A 20,106-nucleotide genomic window follows, 5' to 3' on the forward strand; every position below is an offset into this window, starting at 1 on the left:
GCATATACAGTATACAGTAATTACATAGAGAAAATTGGGCTGGGCATAACATTTTCAATAGATGGTTCCGGAATAAACGGAACGGATACGGAAGACATACGGGTGCATTTCCGTATGCATTCCGTTTTTTTTTGCGGACCCATTGACTTTTAATGGAGCCACGGAACGTGATTTGCGGCCAAATATAGGACATGTTCTATCTTTCAACGGATAGGAAATACGGAAACGGAATGCATACGGAGTACATTCCGTTTTTTTTTGCGGAACCATTGAAATGAATGGTTCCGTATACGGAACGCTAAAAATGGCCCACAAAACGGAAAAAAAAAAAACGGTAGTGTGAAAGCGGCCTTAGACAGTTGTGAAAAATCTGCCCCCGCCGGGGCAATCCAGGGGACAAAAAACAAAAGAGGGAGATTTACTGTCTTTACACAAGTTTTCTGGTGGGAAAAAAAAAGTTGCAAACCCATTGCTACAAAATAGAGTTGCAACTGTGGCGTTTGTAAGCCGCCCTCGCCAGAAAAGAGGGACTTGTTAAAACCAGGGAGGGGGCAGGACTCGCGGGTTTTACAGCAGTTTTCTAGCGTAAATGAAGAAATCTATGGCAGCTCAGAGCTGATTTGTTAGTTTAGGCGCGCGGACTGCCAGAGGAGACACCAGATTTTTCACGAGGCCGGCGGCTCTCTATATATGAGCCGCGTTCTCCGGCAACACAGGCGATATGGTAGATCGCTGCTCTTGATAAATCCTTCCTTAAGTTATAGAAAGGCCATAGCAATTACCCTTAAAGGGGTTATCCTATTAAAGGGGTTGTCACACTTCAGTAAATGGCATTTATCATGCAAACAGAATTAAAGGGGTTTTGCGAGATATTATCCTCAGGATAGATCATCAATATCATATCGGGGGGGGGTCCGACTCCCAGCACCCCCGCCGATCAGCTGTATGAAGAGAAGGGAGCACCCGTACCTCTGCTCTGTTTACCTTCTGGCTGTCGCAACTGCAGCGCTGAGCAGGTGTAACTACAAGTATGGCGTCCCCATTTATTTCTATGGGGCGGCTCTGTAGTATTCTGAAGTGAATGGGATGGCTCGTAATGACACCTGCTCGCCGCCGACATCGCAGGTAAACAATGAAGGGGCGGTACGCGGCTTTCTCTTCAACCAGCTGATCAGCGGGGGTGCCAGGTGTCGGACACCCGTCGATCCGATATTGTTGACCTATCCTTAGGATTGGTCATTAATAAAAATATCTCGGAAAAGCCCTTTAATACAAGGCTACAATACTAAGGCTACTTTCACGCTTGCGTTGTTAATTCCGGTATTGAGATCCGGCAGAGGGATCTCAATACCGGAATTAAACGGATCCGTTTTGATTTTGCACATCAGGATGAATCCGTTCCTTTAGGATGCGGTTATCTGAAATCAAAACGGATCTGTCACTAAATACAATGAGAGTCGGGTTTTTTAGGCTCCTAAAAAAAAACGGATCTGTCACCATTGACTTGAAAACACAAGTTCGCTCAACACTATTCACTGTACGTTGATTCTGCGGATCAGTACGATTACAGCGATACCAGGTTTCTATAATTTTTATGTGTTAATACACCCATAACTTTTTTTTAGCTATGTGAAGGCTTTTTTTTTCAGGGGAATCTGTAATTTTTATTGATATAATTCCTCAACATATTAGATTTGTGGATGAGGCTTATGTAGCGCTCCATATGCTGTGAGTACCCTTACTACAGTGCAAGCACCATTTACGGGCTACAGGTAAAGTACAGGGAACGTGGATTCTCTGCATTATCCATGCCAAGGGGACAAGCCTGAATACATTGTAAACTATCATACATATGGACCAGTGGCATAGCTATCAGGGAAGCGGCTGAGGAGGGGCCCGGGAGCAGGGGGGGGGTAAGGGGGGCATCAGGGCCCTATTAAATTATTTAATTTATTTTTCAATGATATATTAAAGACGGCCCTGGTGCTATTCCACTCTTTCCCTGACGGTGGCGGGGGGGGGGGGGGGGGGGGGGGGGAGTTACTACTGCTGAGGCACGTTTGTATGGCTGCCTGCCTTTCCTCCTATGGCCGCCTGGCCAGCGGCACGTTTGTATGCCCGCCAAGCTGCAGCTTTGAATTGCCGCCCACCACCCACCTCTGAGAACCGCTGCTGCCTGCCTGCCTGCAAGCCAGGAGTCAGGACCCTCCTGGTCTGTGCCCCCTAAACATACACTGTTGGTGGCACAGTATAAGGGGATACACCTGTACTGTGCCTCTTAACCTCTACTATGCCCCCTTATACCCTATAATGTGCCTCCTACCCTGTACTATGCCCTCTTGTACCCTTCTTTGTGCCCCCTTACCATACCCTGTACTGTGCCCTCTAATACTCTATATTGTGCCCCCTTATACCCTATATCCAATAACTGTATGGAGTCGTCATCCAGTCAATGTATAGAGGCATTATGCAGTAACTGTATGGCGGCGTTATCCAGTCACTGTATGGAGGTGTTATCCAGTCACTGTATGGAGGCATTATCTGGTCACTGTATGATGGCGTTATCCAGTCACTGTATGGTGACGTCATTCGGTCACTGTATGACGTTGTTATCCAATATGGTGGTGTTATCCAGTCACTGTATGGCGGCGTTATCCAGTCACTATATGGAGGTGTTATCCAGTCACTGTATGGAGGCATTATCTGGTCACTGTATGATGGCGTTATCAGGTCATTGTATGGCGGTGTTATTATTTGGTTTGAGGGCTAATATATTTACAGTGTATACCGTAGATTCCAGTATATTATGCCAGACAGTGACAGCCCACTCACGCACTGCTAGATATCGGGTAAGAGAGAGATTCTGACCTCTTCGGCAAAACATATTACTTGCATCTTCTTGTTGCACAGAAATGTACAGGGTGGGCCATTTATATGGATACACCTTAATAAAATGGGAATGGTTGGTGATATTAACTTCCTGTTTGTGGCACATTAGTATATGTGAGGGGGGAAACTTTTCAAGATGGGTGGTGACCAGGGTGGCCATTTTGAAGGCGGCCATTTTGAATCCAACTTTTTTTTGTCAATAGGAAGAGGGTCATTTGACACATCAAACTTATTGGGAATTTCACAAGAAAAACAATGGTGTGCTTGGTTTTAACGTCACTTTATTCTTTCATGAGTTATTTACAAGTTTTTGACCACTTACAAAATGTGTTCAATGTGCTGCCCATTGTGTTGGATTGTCAATGCAACCCTCTTCTCCCACTCTTCACACACTGATAGCAACACCGCAGGAGAAATGCTAGCACAGGCTTCCAGTATCCGTAGTTTCAGGTGCTGCACATCTCGTATCTTCACAGCATAGACAATTGCCTTCAGATGAAAGGTTCACACCACCTTTTTGCCATGCATTTAACATATACAAAATACCTTACCTGTATACCTTAACAGATGACTCAGACTGATGTCATACAGTGGCATATATAGGATTCCATTGTAAAAGAAAGTCCACTTTTTTGCCGGACTCTGCAGGATACAAAAGCGAGGTGTGCTGCGTTTTTGTATCCCTTTTTTTCCAACGTATACGTCAAACAGATGGTAAAAAGGTGATGTGAACCCACTCTTACATATGCAAAAATTTGCTGTGGGTCCTAGTCATTTCTAGCTTCGCCCCTGATATGGACGTCATCAAATGGGTTGGCACACTGGCATCTTACGGAGACGTCCCCTGCTTGGGAAACCCATGTATGGGCCAGAATGGAAAGCTGCTATAGAAATGCTTCTCCCATTCCGGTGCATTACGTGGATGGCAGGAGAAATGTCTGGTTCCTTCATCATAACTGATCCGGTGGTGATCCACTGTTCACTGCGCCATCTGCCATATGAAAAGGCATTGTCTTCTTGAGTCAAATCTCTAATAAGGGGTCCTCCTATTTGAGACCACCCTGGCAAACTCATCATAACCACATATAATGAACACCGTGCAACAGGACATTTCAGGGGTTGGATAACCCCTTTAATATCTGATCAGTGAGGATCCTACTCCCGGCACCCCCCACTGTTCCCTGCAGCCACTGGAACTAGCACTTTAAATGGAACAGGATCTACAGCGCCGTTCAAAGCATAGTGGTCAAACTGGGTAACTGCAGCTTAACTCCCATTGAAGTGAACCAGAAAGAATAGAGCCGCATGTAGCAGTATATTGTTCTATAAAATGTGAGGGATTCGGCAGATGAGACTCCTCGCGGAGACGTGAACACGGTCTGAGGCTCCATTGTTTGCATTGTAGAAAATGACCTCACACGTGATCCAGTCGCTGAATGGTCCAGCCCACTGATGTTACTATAACGCCGCCTGGTGGATCCCACTGGTACTCTGTACATACTCTTAGGGTCCATTCACACGTCCGTAAGTGTTTTGCGGATCCTCAAATTGCGGATCCGCAAAACACGGACACCTGCAATGTGCGATCCGCAATTTCCGGACCGCACATCACAGACACTATAATAGAAAATGCCTTTTCTTGTCCGCAAGGACATGTTCTATTTTTTTCAGGAACACAATTGCGGATCCCGAAAAAACGGATCCCGAAAAAACGGATGCGGATCCCGAAAATGCGGATCCAGGAAATGTGGATTTGCATCCGTTCCAGCCCCATTGAAAGTGAATGGGTCCACAAATTGCGGAACGAATGCCGACCCAAATTACGGTCGTGTGAATGGACCCTTATTTGGCTGGATTGTATTTCATTAGAAACTCTACAAATTCCAGCTCAGTCCTATTCGCTTGTTGTCAATCTCTTCATAATCCTCTTGTCACAAGCTGCTACATGAAACCGGGGATAGGGCGGAGGCACAGTCATAGTCCACAAATGGAATTGGTTCAAACCACGGGTTAGGTGATACAAAAAATAAGATTATAAAATACTATTAGATTAAAAGATGGTCCTGACTATCAGGACTAGGATTGTTTTTTAATCCATTAGTATTTTTATGATTTTATTTACAGCTATTATATAGCTATTAAATTGCCTCAAATAACCCATGGTTTGAACCGGTCCAGTTTTTGGTTTATATTTTTATGCTATGATCTAATGTATTGCCCCTGTAAAGCCAGCCACGTACATGAGATAACTGTTGGACAAATACTTGTTCGGTCAAGAGCTCTCTCCCTTGATCCCCGTGTATGCATGTATGCTCGGCTTGGCCGAGAGTGCATGTGTTGTGAATGGGAGAGGGGAGAACAGAAGGATCGGACATGTTGAAATGAAACATGCACAACCCTTATCTGCCCCCACTTCAGGCATCGGGGAAGAGTCGGGAGGCCCAATACACATTAGATGTTCGTCCAACCCTACCGAAATCGATTAATTCGCCCAACAAATATCAAATGTGCATGGCCACTTAATTCCTTTGCTGTAACATCATTTAGTAGATTATTGATGCACTGTGACATCACTGTGTACATCATTCCATTACTGTGACATCACTGTGTACATTATTCCATTACTGTGACATCACTGTGAACATCATCCCATTACTGTGACATCACTGTGTACATCATTCCATTACTGTGACATCACTGTGTACATCATCCATGCACTGTGACATCACTGTGTACATTATTCCATTACTGTGACATCACTGTGTACATTATTCCATTACTGTGACATCACTGTGTACATTATTCCATTACTGTGACATCACTGTGTACATTATTCCATTACTGTGACATCACTGTGTACATTATGTGATATTACTGTGACATCACTGTGTACATTATTCCATTACTGTGACATCACTGTGTACATTATTCCATTACTGTGACATCACTGTGTACATTATTCCATTACTGTGACATCACTGTGTACATTATTCCATTACTGTGACATCACTGTGTACATTATCCATGCACTGTGACATCACTGCGTACATTATCCATGCACTGTGACATCACTGTGTACATTATCCATGCACTGTGACATCACTGTGTACATCATTCCATTACTGTGACATGACTGTGTACATCATTCCATTACTGTGACATCACTATGTACATTATCCATTACTGTGACATCACTGTGAACATCATTCCATTACTGTGTACATTATCCATTACTGTGACATCACTGTGTACATCATTCAATTACTGTGACATCACTATGTACATTATCCATTACTGTGACATCACTGTGTACATCATTCCATTACTGTGACATCACTATGTACATTATCCATTACTGTGACATCACTGTGTACATCATTCCATTACTGTGACATCACTATGTACATTATCCATTACTGTGACATCACTGTGTACATCATTCCATTACTGTGACATCACTATGTACATTATCCATTACTGTGACATCACTATGTACATTATCCATTACTGTGACATCACTGTGTACATTATTATATTTCAAGTGTTTTATGTCAGGTTGACATGATAAAGAAGTACATACAGTATGATGCGATAAGTAGTACTTTACATCAGTTCTTTTAGTATCATGTCATCAGCAAAAGTTCCAACATATACAATCAGAATAATGTATTGGAGCTGTTGCCTCAGCCTTCCGACCTCAGTCGGTTTTTCCATGTAAGTGGGAAAGGGGGAAGGAAAAAGGATGGGATATGGGAGATCAGTACTACAGCGTGAATCAGTAACTTGACACACCGCAAACCGCAGGATGGGTAGAACATAACAGTAGCCCAACATGTTCACCTCTTCTCCACAGTCAGTGGATTTAAAACCCTAAGCAGGCTTGCGGCGACCCCCCTGAGCCCTCAAGTAAATTCATATGCCTGAAATTGGCGGATCATTTAATAAGACACGCGTCTGGTACCAGGAAGTGAGTTCCTGAATGCATCTTCTAACCTGGAGGGGCTGTATATCTATGAAGTCTTCCCAGCATGCAAAAAACTGCTTCACATGGATTTCTTTTCTGGAAGACGCCTCTACCCAGTCCATCTTCATTAAGGCCTCTTGCACACCACCGTATGCCATCCGTGAGCGGGCCATATGTCCAGGAGCGGCATTGATTGTGTGCACGGGGGTACACAGCGTCGGGACGATCATATGAGTGCAGGACAATAGTCCCGCGGGCTGCTCGACGCGCACAGCATCATTGTAATCTATGACGCTGTGTACTCCCGTGCGCACGATTAATGCCGCTCCGGGACATATGGCCCCCTCATGGACCGTATATCTCGGAGGGCATACGGCCGTGTGCAATAGGCCTAAGAAGGAGACTTCCTCGAGAAATAGCTTAAATGGCGGGGGTGTGGGGATCAATCCATGTGTGGAGGATAGTCTTGATTCCTGCCGCTGCTATTAGACATAATCGTTTCCTACTACCGGGGGTGCAATGTGTAATAGTCGGGTCAATGTACACAAAGATGGTCCATATAGGATCTAGAGGTTCTGCTGATGTCAAATGGGTAGTGGTAAATGTGTGGACTTTACTCCAGAAAGATTGTATCACCGGGAACAGCCACAAACAATGGAAAATGTCTTCTCCTGTCTCTTTACATCGGAAGCAGTTGACAGGTTCAAAGACGCCCCCATACAGTGATCCCGAATTGGAGAGATGTATGCCCGGAGATAAATCTGTAGGGTCATCACCCTGTAGCGGCTGGATGGCAAATAACGAAGGTTGCGTTCTAGAGCTTGGTATGTGGTAGACATCCTTAACTGAGGAATGTCTTTGAGCCATTTAGCTATTGCCCCTTCGCCCTGACGCTAGTCCAAAGGGGCGTGTAAAAGTTTATAGCAGCTAGTGGTATGTCCCCTTAGGGTAGGGGTATGTTTAAGGGAGGCCTGTAGAGCTGGGTTCCTTTCTCGGGGGGTCAAGTTGGGCACTATTTTGTGAAGATAACTGCTGGCTTGTAGATAGGAAAAAAAGTTAAAACAAATGTTGGAGTATTTGGCTTTAAGATCCTCAAGTGGTAGGATCTTGTGTGTGGTGTGATCCACCAAGTGACCAATCAGAGTTAGTCCTCCCTTAGGCCAATCCTAGAAATCCCTATGAGGTGACCCCGCTTGGAAATGTGGGTTTTCCGGGAGAGCCATTTGTAATGAGCCAGGAGTTGGCAGGTTTTTGAGACGCCTCATCTTTTGCCAAGCCCGCCAGGTGGACATCAGTAGGATGTTCTCTCCGGCCCACTCAGGAATCTCACCATATGTCACAGCCAATCGAAGTATAAAAGCCTGATCCTGACATCTATTTGAGAACATGGATGTACGATGTATCCAGTCTATTGCTATTCTCATCAAAGCTGCGATATTATAAGCCCTGATGTTGGGAAAGTTCAGTCTAGGTTGTTGTAAAATAATGTAAGGTATCCTGGGACGGCGCCCGTGCCAGATAAGTCTTCTTGTCTCTGGGGCGTAGATATATTGGTAGGGAATGCAAGAGATACAACAAGCGGGGAAACTCCACCATCTTAAGACGGTATGCCCGCCAAATGTAAGACAAAGGAAGATGTCGCCAGCCTGCTAGCGTGTCCTCCAGCATAAGCACATAGGGTGCAATAGTCGCATTATATGGCTTACCAGCCGACTTGGTAATCTGTACCCCCAAGTACGATATAGAGTGCGAGCGCCACTGAAAAGGAAAAGGAGCAGTCCTTCTTGGTCTTGTGGGCCCTTTAAGGACAGAGCTTCGGATTTATCCAGGTTGAGGGAATAACCTGAAAGATGTCCGCTATCTATAAGGTCTTGGAGAGTGTTGTTTCTGGGTGTTTAACGTTATATCGTCAGCAAACGCGGCCAGGGCGACTGGGAGACGGCCGTTTTGTGGAGTGATGTTAAGCGGCTGTAGATAATGTAATAGGGGGTCCAAAGAGATGTTAAAATGTAAAGGGGAAAGAAGGCATCCCTGCCTGGTGCGGGTGCCCCTAAAAATGTCTAGGTAGGGGGTGTTGTGGCCGTTCACCGTGAGTGTGGTGAAAACATCTGATTGAAGATGACAGATGAAGTCAGAAACCACGGGGCCATATGTACATTATTATACTCCCGTGACATCACTGTGTACATTACATTATCCAATTTCTGTGACATCACTGTGTACATTATGTGATATTACTGTGACATTACTGTGTACATTATTCCATTACTGTGACATCACTGTGTACATTATGTGATATTACTGTGACATCACTGTGTACATTATTCTATTACTATGACATCACTGTGTACATTATGTGATATTACTGTGACATCACTGTGTACATTATTCTATTACTATGACATCACTGTGTACATTATCTGTGTACTATAACATTAATTTGTACATTACCCCATTACTGTGACATCACTGTGTACATTATTCGAATACTATGACATCACTGTGTACATTACATTACCCCATTACTGTGACATCACTGTGTATATTATTCCATTACTGTGACATCACTGTGTACATTATGTGATATTACGGTGACATCACTGAGTACATTATTCTATTACTATGACATCACTGTGTACTATAACATTAATGCGTACATTATGTGATATTACCGTGACATCACTGTGTACATTATTCGAATACTATGACATCACTGTGTACATTACATTACCCCATTACTGTGACATCACTGTATACATTATGTGATATTACCGTGACATCACTGTGTACATTATGTGATATTACTGTGACATCACTGTGTACATTATCTGTGTACTATAACATTAATTTGTACATTACCCCATTACTGTGACATCACTGTGTACATTATGTGATATTACCGTGACATCACTGTGTACATTATGTGATATTACCGTGACATCACTGTGTACATTATGTGATATTACTGTGACATCACTGTGTACATTATGTGATATTACTGTGACATCACTGTGTACATTATGTGATATTACTGTGACATCACTGTGTACATTATTCCATTACTGTGACATCACTGTGTACATTATGTGATATTACTGTGACATCACTGAGTACATTATTCTATTACTATGACATCACTGTGTACATTATGTGATATTACTGTGCACATGGTGGCTGTGATGTAGCTTCATTACGTTATCCCTTTACCATGACATCACTGTGTGCATTATGTATCATTCTGGGAAGTTATCGGACTCTGTATGTGCAGTTACATCGCTGGTCCTGTGCACTCCTCTCTCCCATAGACACCCCCTGCTGCAAAATACACAACAGAGGCTTCATTAAGATCAATGAAACTTGTAGCAAACATTGTACTGATCTGTTACATTGTATCACGTCTTGTTTTTGTTTTTATTTCTACAATTGGCAATAACAATGACATTCCTGTACATGTATTACCATTTCTTTCACTGCAGACAGGGGGTTTAAAAATAGAAAGGTTTGGGAGGTTTCCATAACAATGGCCCTGGGACAATGGGGAGTAGTAGGATCTGTTGTGAGCGCGATAGATGGCGCGCTGAGAGCGGCCGGCAGGGGGCGCGCTGCACACCCTGCGCTCTTTTCTGAGTACCTTGGCGCCCTCTGTGCCCCGCATCCCGTTGCCATCTGTCCCTTGTATCATTAGTGTACACAGAAACCAACGTCTGTAACTGCAGTGAGGTTGTCAGAGGCTAGTACTGCATTAACCCTTTGGAAGCCAGGCATGGCCCTCATCTAGGTAGGTGCAGATCTGCATTGCGCATGATTCCTCTGCCAGCCTAAGGATGCCCGTGCCATGGTAAGGTGGCTTTGGAGGATTTGGGGACTAGCAAACAAAGTTAACTGATTGCAAACTTTGGGGGTCATCTGGTGTAAAGTAGAACTGGTTTAGTTGCCCATAGCAACCAATCAGATTCCACCTTACATTTTTCACAGCTCTTTTGGAAAATGAAAGGTGGAATCTGATTGGCTGCTATGGGCAACTAAGCCAGTTCTACTTTACACCAGATGACCCCCAAAGTTTTTATGTTTACATAGAGTTTTTCATTTTAGAGTATTTCCCCCATAAATGAAGAGTCACCGGTAAATCAACCTTGTCTGGTTGTCCTTCAATGGACCTTAAAGGGGCTCTCTGCCTTTTTCTTACTGATGATCTATCCATCATCATTGAAGTGAATGGGGCTGAGCTGTTCCTAGGCCATGTGACACCACTGGCCTGCGGGAAGCAGCGAGGAGGAGGCCGCTGATCAGCAGGGGGTGCTGGGTGTTGGACCCCCGACAATCAGATGCTGATGACCTATCTAAAGGATAGATCATCAGTAAGAAAAAGGCAGAGAACCCCTTTAAGTGTTTTAGGGAACGACTACTCGACGGTATGTGTCGCATGCTATTTTTTGTAAAGTCGCGTTACAAATGTTGCTGTGTAGCCGTGCCCTTAATGGGGAACTTATCTAAGGCTCATTCACATTTCCGTTTTTCACTGACATGTGGTGTCCGCATTTTCCACGGACTGCACATGTACCCATTGATTTTAATATGTCTGTTCACACATCGGTATTTTCTGCTGTCTGTGAAAATCACGGCCATAGCACGGATGGCATCTGTGTTTGGTCTGTTTTTCATTGACAACTGATAGGAGATGCTCTGAAAATCCGGATGACACACGAAGGGTGAAAAACGGACCTAACATGGATCCGTCATGGACAGCTTCATGGATGAAACGTCAAACTGACACAGAAATGGGAACGAGGCCTAGCACCAGATCTACACCAGTGCCTTCCAGGCGTATTATCTGTCCCTGTTAAGGCCTCTTGCACACAAACGTATTTTATTTCCGTTCCGTTTTTGCGGTTTCCATTTGCGGTCCGTATGCGAAACCATTCATTTTAATGGTTCCACAAAAAAACGGAATGTACATTCCGTTTCCGTATTTCCGTTCCGCTAAAAGATAGAACTTGTCCTATTATTGTCCGCATAACGGGCCAGCTGTTCCGTTCCGCAAAATACGGAATGCACACGGATGTCACCCGTATTTTTGGCGGACCGCAAAATACAGCAAATTACATACAGTCGTGTGCAAGAGGCCTTAGGGCGGCCATACACATTCAATAGCTGAATGATCGTTTCGCCGTCGGCTACTCCCCCGATTCCCTCCTGGCTCCCCCATACATTTGACTCGGCCCAGGGGCGTAGCTATAGGGGTGCAGAGGTAGCAGTCTCTACCAGGCCCGGGAGCCTGAGGGGGTCCAAAGACCCTTGTGCTACACCTCTGATTCGAGGGAAGGGGTTAGGTTGAGAATTTAGCATCGGATTGGTGGGGGGGGGGGGGGGGGGGGTGCCGTTTCAATTTTTGACTCCCCTGCCCCTGGCCACAAAGCACTGAGGGAAGGGGGGCCCAAGCTGACATCTTGCACCAGGGCCCAAGAGCCTTTAGCTATGCCTCTGACTCGGCCGCAGTGTATGTGTACAGTATTTAATGGTGAGACATTAGAAGGCCACTGGCAGACACCTCTGCCATAAATGATAAGTGTGCGCCACCCTGTCCCTGCCCTCACCATGCCCACTTTCCGGGAACGTGGTGAGGCTGGCAGAGAAACACCACTTGCGCAAATTCTTTTGCACAATTGGTGTTAAAAAAAGTCACAAACACGCAGTTTGCAACTTTTTTTATGCCACAAATCTGGTGTATCCTAACGTTAAATCTGGCCCATAGTCTTTTTTTTTCCGTGTTTTTTGGCGCTTTTTTTAATGCAGCATTTTTTTATGCAAAGGACGCCAGCTCCAGGTGCTGTAAGTCTATAGGAATAATTAAATGCAGTACAAACATGGCATTTTTGCATCATTTTCTGGCGGTTTTATCCCTTAGACCTCCATTGGTATATTGACCCTGCTTGAAAAAATGCAAGTCGCAATGTGTGTTGTGTTTTTTTTATGGTATTTATGGCTTTGAGGAAGGAAGGAAGTGACATCAGAGGGGGCTACAGACTTTCCTGTAGAAAAAAAAATGGCAAAAAAAAAATGGCAAAAAAAAAATGTGATAAAAAGCATGTGCTGAAACATTCTATTTGTTAACAACTGGTACTAAAACACCACAAAAAACATCAATAAATGTGGATCACAAGGCAGGTGCTTTTGGATTCATTTTTTTTTTTTTCACCAAAAAAGACTTGGTGTGACACACAATCAGTGGTGTACTTACCTTAGAGGCAAACCAGGCAACTGCTAAGGGGTCTGGGGGAAAATGAGGGCCCGCACTGGACTGCTTTTCCCATTGCCATTTCCAGCAGCCACCAGGAGGACGTCCTCAGTACAAAGGGATTATTCAGAGCTTCCACTGCATTCATTTGTTACTGAATATATTCCTATGCACTAAGCTCCCCCTAGTGGTGGCTTTAGGAAGCCAGTTTTATAATATACTCTGTGAAGGAAGCAGATTTATCAATGTATTTATGTCAATTGTTGTGTGTCAATTGAAAAATATGGCGTTCAGAATGACCATTATATTTATGAAGCATCTGCTCCACTTTTTTTTTTTGCGGAGGATGACTTTTTTTGATTATTTTTTTTGTACTTAATAAAAAAAATCTGGGGATTTGTGCTTTGCGTTCCACGTAGCTTACGATTGCTTGGCACATGTGTAGTGGGAAAATAGGTGGGTTAGGAGGGGGCCCCATACTAAATTCTGCTATAGGGCCCTATGAGTTCTGTGTACGGGTGGTTTTTGGAAGAAAACTGCGGCCAGGTGTTTTATTAAAATCGATTGGGGATGATGAAACATACTACAAAAAGTATATATTTTTTTTTTTCCCTCAATTCTAATGCATTTACAGCATGCCGTAGGTAAGATTTTTTCAGACATTTTACCATAAGCTTCTCTATAGGAAACAACGCCGATTGGCTGAGATGGCTCAACGTGTGACATCATTCTTGCCCATATGATGGACCCCACTATAAGGACTCATACCCACGAACGTAATGCACGGGCACCGACCGTGGGGCAGCCGCATGTGGATCGCAGACCCATTCACTTGCACTACTTTTTTGCGGTGCGGAGGCACGGCCAGAAACACCACGTTAGCACTGCGTAGTGCTTCCGTGGGGGGTTCCGATCCGTGCTTCCACACCTCCGGGTTTGCAGACTCATTCATGCGGGGTGCACACGGCCGGTGCCCCGTGTATTGCGGAACCGCCGTATGCTGGCCGCAATACAGCCACAGCGGGGCAATGGCCGTGTGCATGAGCCCTAAGTCTATTGTATTACAGTGTTATTTGATGTCCTGGGGCACTACTCCCTGTCAGCTGGGTCCTCTGGAAATGCTGTGAAATTCCAAAACCTGCACATGGGTGCAGCATCTGATGGACTTGTTGACCTAGCTACAAGGCGATTCATACTCATCAGGGCATCTGTCAGCAGATTCACACCTATGAAGCTGGCTGACCTGTTGCATGTGCGCTTATCTCTGTAGGTCCTATGTTCATATGTGCCCATTGCTCGGACCCCAGAGATCGGCTATAATCTGCTGAGGAACCCGTCAAGTGTTCAGCATCCCAACATTGCCCCCAGAGATAAATAAAGCACTGCACAGTTTCCACTGATTTCAATGGACTGTGTAGTGCACAGAGGTGCCAGGTGCTCAAGAATAAGGGCTCATGCACACGAATGCGGTTTGGTTGCGGCTCGGATGCGGATCCATACGCTTCAATGGGGCTGCAAAAGATGCGGACAGCACTCCGCGTGCTGTCCACATCCGTTGCTCTGTTCCATGGGGCCTCAAAAAAAAAAAAAGGACAAGAATAGGCATTTCTATTATGGGCGGCTAAACGCACACATCGCGGCATCTGTGTTTTGCGGATCCGCAATTTGCAGACCGCAAAACATGGCGCGGTCGTGTCCATGAGCCCTAAGAGATGCAAATCAACACTTAGCAAATAAACCCCTCAATAGCCGTACAAATGCTACACACACTAAATACAGGCTTTTTTTTTTTTTTTTTCATTTTATTTAGTTTAGATAACTGCAATTTCATTTTACTGCATCAAATATTGTTTAATATAAACAGTTCATCTCTATCACTATATACAAGTACATGGTGAGTGCATAAATACTAGTGCAAAATAAATGCTACATTAGTAGCAATGTAAAAAAGAATTGCAATTTACACTTCACATATAAGTGCCTTTGTGATTGCTACACAACAGAAATTGACAGCACCATAAATACGGAAAAAAAACTTCAAGTCTTTGCCTATAACGCAATACTGTTAGCCGAGAAGAAAATCAATATCCTTCATTCACTGGGTAAGAAATAAATTAGTCGACTTTTAGCAGCCGTTTTGCATTGTTAATTAGCTGTTCACTTAACGTAAACCTGAGGAATTAAAAAGATAAATAATAATTAGTCTTTAATTATCCACTTCCATAGCCACCTCGGGCAAGTCACTGGGAAGCAGCCTCTGCAGGGAATTTTTATTCAACGAGACGAGCAAATTGATCTTGGTCATGCATTCTTGCAGTTCGCCCGCGGGATATCCGCTGTCCTGCACGCCGGTAGAGCTCTCCTGGCGTAACATGCGCCTAGCAAGCGCCAAGCAACAGGCGGCCATCAAGGACGGTGGATATGCATTGAAGGCATAGTCGGCCAGGCTCAGTTCTGCTATGCCCTTTGCCAAGGCAAGGGATTTGGAGGCTTCACAGAGGTCCGGCTCTGAAGGTTCTTCGTCCGTCAACTGCTGGAGAGAGAAATGCTGCAGGAAGAAGTCGATGGTGGGAGCTGAGAGCTGGAATTGAAGCTTGAGCAGGATGATGCACTCCAGGTTGCAGAGCTGTTCACGGGAGAAGTTGTTGCAGCACAAGGCGAGCAGCTGCTTCACTCGGGGAGGTCGTGTCTCCACCTGAAAGGCAGAAATAACGTTATTCTTAAGAACAGGATGGGAAGTCTACAATAAAGGAGGCGGCCTACACATGATGTTCATGACCAGACAGCACTGGGGGGCAGAAGCCGCTATTAAAGGGAACCTGTCACCATGAAATGCAGGCACCATGTCATAGAGCAGGAGGAGCTGAGCAGATTGATATATAGATTTGCAACAAAATATTCAGTAAAACTCATAATTTATTCATTAAACCTATGTTCTTTTTATGCATTGGAGTCATGTGGGCGGTCCTATCAGTCATTGACAGCCTCCCCTGTGTGCTTAGTCATAGAGTTCACTGTGTGGCACCGCCCAGTGCATATAAAGAACATAGGTTTGATGAATAAAGCATGAGTTTTACTGAATAGTTTGTTCCAAATCTGTATATCAATCTGCTCAGCTCCTCCTGCTCTATAACACGGTGCCTGCAGATTACGCTGCATTTCATGGTGACAGGTTCCCTTTAAGCCCCAAATCTACAGCAAAATCTGCCTGTGATACAATCTGCTGCATGCGCCCCCGAACTGTCAGCCAAACATTGTTTTAGGCCTCTTGCACACAAACGTATTTTCTTTCCGTGTCCTTTCCGTTTTTTTTTGCGGACCGTATGAGGGTCCATTCACTTCAATGGGTCCTCAAAAAAAACTAAAACAGAAGGTACTCTGTGTGCATTCCGTTTCCGTATGTCCGTTCTGCAAAAAATTAGAACATGTCCTATTATTGTCGGCATTACGGACAAGGATAGTACTGTTCTATTAGGGGCCAGCTATTCCGTTCCGCAAAATACAGAATGCACATGGATGTCATCCATATTTTTTGCGGATCAGTTTTTTGCGGACCGCAAAATACATACGGTCGTGTGCAAGAGGCCTTACTGATAGCTATTTCTCTCAATCCCCCCGCACACATGAATACTTGTTTCCGCTGAGCATGCAGATGTTTTCGATAGGAAGAGAGGAATCATCCACTGCCAGATTGACTTACATTGTAAGTCTAGACAGATCCGTTAGGCTCCGCATAGTCAGACGGTCACCAAAACGATGCAAGCTGCGTTTTAGTGACCGTCTAAAAAACGCAACGGAGACCAAGCGCAGCCAAATTGATGCATTCTGAACGGATCCTTATTTATTCAGAATGCATTGGGGCTAAACTGATCCGTTTTGGGCCGCTTGTGAGAGCCCTGAAACGGATCCCACAAGCGGACCCAGAAACGGCAGTGGGAAAGTAACAATCTGCCTTGCGCTTGTCATGCATTCTGCTGGATGTGGCCCCTGGATGTGATAACTATGACCATTTAAAGGTAGCAACTTTGGATAAGTCATCAGTATCTGATCGGTGGGGGTTCCAGGAACCCCACCCATCAGCTGTTTGAGAAGGCAGCGGGGCTCGCAGTAGGGCCGCGGCCTTCTGACAGCTCACCAAGCACAGCGCCGTACTTTGGTATTGCAGGTTTCTATATTTTCAGATAGGGAAAAAAATGCTGCATATTCGAGAATATGGAAAATAATACAGAAAGGAGTGGAACACCAGTGTGGAGAAAGCCTGACACCTTCAGTTTCCACACTACATAAGGCTCTGTTCACATCTGCATCATAGTTGCTGTTGCATTGCTGGATCCTTAGCGCGACAAAGACCAATGGAGCCGACAGACCCCACTAACTTATAATGGAGGTTGTTGTGGTGTCTGTGGGGTGCATGATGCGGTATTCTTCCTGTCAGATATGATGACATATGCGCCAGAGGTCCTGTCCACGCCACTTCCGATTCTGAAAAGTCCTTCCTCCCGTGCTCCACTGCAGCCATTCACTGGCCTCAACAGTGACGTTGACTGAGGCCAGCGAATGGCTACAAAGCCTTCACAGATGTGAACAGAGCCCAAGTGATATCCAAGGCAGCACCACTACAAGTAAAGAGGCTTAGAACGTGTCCACCCGTGATCCAGACAGAAAACTGCAAGCAGCGAGAGAGGAGAAGCCCCTGTAAAGTAGAGAAGTGCATTGTATGGGTGGCACCTACCTGTTTACATGCGATGAGTAGAGACGTGACACCCACTAGCTGGAAGCAGTCGATCGCCACAGGTGTGCAGGAAAGGAATCTGTCCAGGATGCTGACGGTCAGACATAAGGACTCGAAGCCCAGGTTGAAATGTCTGTGCACCGGGATCAGCCAGCTGACCAGCTTACACCGAGATTCCGGCCTCAGCTGCAGAAGAAACAAAAATGATGGTCACAAGCCAGCAATGTACGAGGATAATAAGGGTGCATTCACACGACAGTAAAAAATGGATCTGCATCCGTTCCGCAAATTTGTTCTGTGGCACCGCAAAAAAGATAGAGCATGTCCTATTCTAAGCGGACAAGCTTAGGCATTCTCTATATAGCGCTGGCCATGTGCGGTCCACAAATTGCAGAACGCAAACAGCCAGGATCACACTTACGGTCGTGTGAATGCACCCTAAAAGTCTGATGGGTGGTGGTCTGACAGGTGGGACCCCCAGCAATCACAAGAACAGTGGGGTCCTGTGTTCCTGCTGAAGATAGCCGAGTACAGTCAGCAGAAATGTATCCTCTAGCCTATGGAAAGTGTTATATTCATAGGAAACCCTTTTAAAGGGTCACTGAGTTTTCAGAAAACTTTGCTATGTCATAGAGAAATAGCAAAAGTTTAATTGGGGAAGGTCTGAGAGCTGAGACCCCCACCGATCGCTAGAACGAGGGGAGAGAAGTGCTGGCATATAGCGATCTCTTTCCTCGCTGCAAGGATAGAATCATCGACTTTCTAACTAGTCCATCTCGATTCCTCTTCTGCAACAAAGAAAGAGCGCAATATGCCAGAGCTTTTCTCTCCTCCTTCCAGCGATCGGTGGGGGTCTCAGAACTCAGACCCCCGCCAATTAATCTTTTGATATTTCTCTAGTCTATGACATAGCAAAGTTTTCTGAAAACACAGTGACCCTTTAAGAGGTACAGAATGAAAGATCTGCAACTTTTTAACATGTTTTGTGTTTCAATTCCATCTCTGCTTGCCATCTGTGAACCTATACCAGCCGAATACTTCTCACTACTGAGGGTTTGTTACAGTTGCATCCAGTCTAGATAATCCTCTCTCAGCTAAATATATCAACCACAGTGCAAATCCTTCGCCTCTCCTGATACTTTGCTCCAAAGTATCAGTCTGTAGATCCCACTGTTTAGATCGGGGGATTGTCTAGACTGGATAGAATTGTATCCACTTCTAGGTTTGTAGTATGATTGATTGCTTTCATTGACTGACAGGAAGCAGGGATCTTGAAAACAGTGAGCAACCACAAGAGGAGTGTTCAACTGTTTGCAAATATGAACTTGTAGCTGTAACTCCCAGCATGTCCTTTGGGTCTGCAGCTGTCAGGGCATGCTGGGGGTTGTAGTTTCCCTGCAGATGGAGATCATTATGTGACAACTCCTGTGGCCACATTGGTTGTCTGCACTTACCTGGGGCTGGTTGGCCATGCAGTGTGCTGCCAGGTACTTCTTCTCCAGGCCCTTCTTGAACTTGTAGCATTCTTCCCCATAGTCTCTGAAGTTCTGCAGGCCCAGCCGGTCTGAGATCTTGGGGCACAGGTCACAGGCAGCAGGTCTGGGGGTCTCAGAGGTAGGGCTGGGGCTGGGGGTCTCATAGAGGTCACACACCCCAGAGTCACAGCTCTTCAGCTCCAGGGACTGCTTCCTATATCTCGGGTATCTGGCCTTCTTCACGCTGGTGCACAGGCCGCCATCTCCTCGGTCCTGCGGGGTGACCTCCTCCTCTCTCTTCCTCTTGTTAGTACATACAGACTCCTCCGTCTGCTGCCTAGCGTTACAAGTCACCATGTCTGCGAGCTGACTGCACATGTGTCCCACACCACTACCTCCCCGCCTCTGTTCCCTGCGGAGACATGCCCCTGCTTTTATATCCAGCTGTGCAGCGCGCTGATTGGTCGAGAGCAGAAACCTCTGTACGTGACGTCACCGTGAGAACCTTTTCCCGGCGAAAGAACCGCTGAAGAGGGAAAGCAGTTGTCAGCTTCTCCCGCGGCTGTGAGAGGAGAGCGCTGCTCGGTTGCCTGGGAGACGGGCTGGCGCTTATAAATACGCGCTAGGCTGTGGCGGGCAGTGTCTGTCTGGACCTCCTGGGGGTTATGGCGGGTAACAGGAGGGCCACATTAACAAGTGCAATTAGCTAATGAATAGACGGACTGTAAATACACTGTAGGTGTGTGGGGTCCAGACAGACACCCACAGTCAGGAGTGAAAGGCGCATGCACGCCTTTGGTTTACCTCAGGA

At 45.4% G+C, this 20,106-nt stretch overlaps 1 protein-coding gene across 1 annotated transcript; it reads right to left on the reverse strand.

Moving 5' to 3' along the window:
* Nucleotides 1–14,994: 14,994 nt before the first annotated feature.
* CCNO (cyclin O) lies at nucleotides 14,995–19,689 on the reverse strand. Its single transcript, XM_040421253.1, has 3 exons — nucleotides 19,275–19,689; nucleotides 17,821–18,006; nucleotides 14,995–15,783 (listed from the first exon to the last, which is right to left on the reverse strand). The coding sequence occupies exons 1-3, from the start codon at nucleotides 19,671–19,673 to the stop codon at nucleotides 15,295–15,297; spliced, it is 1,074 nt and encodes a 357-aa protein (XP_040277187.1). The 5' UTR covers nucleotides 19,674–19,689; the 3' UTR covers nucleotides 14,995–15,294.
* Nucleotides 19,690–20,106: the final 417 nt, after the last annotated feature.

The sequence above is a fragment of the Bufo bufo genome, chromosome 2 (genome assembly GCF_905171765.1).
Source record: "Bufo bufo chromosome 2, aBufBuf1.1, whole genome shotgun sequence".
Lineage (NCBI taxonomy): Eukaryota > Metazoa > Chordata > Amphibia > Anura > Bufonidae > Bufo > Bufo bufo.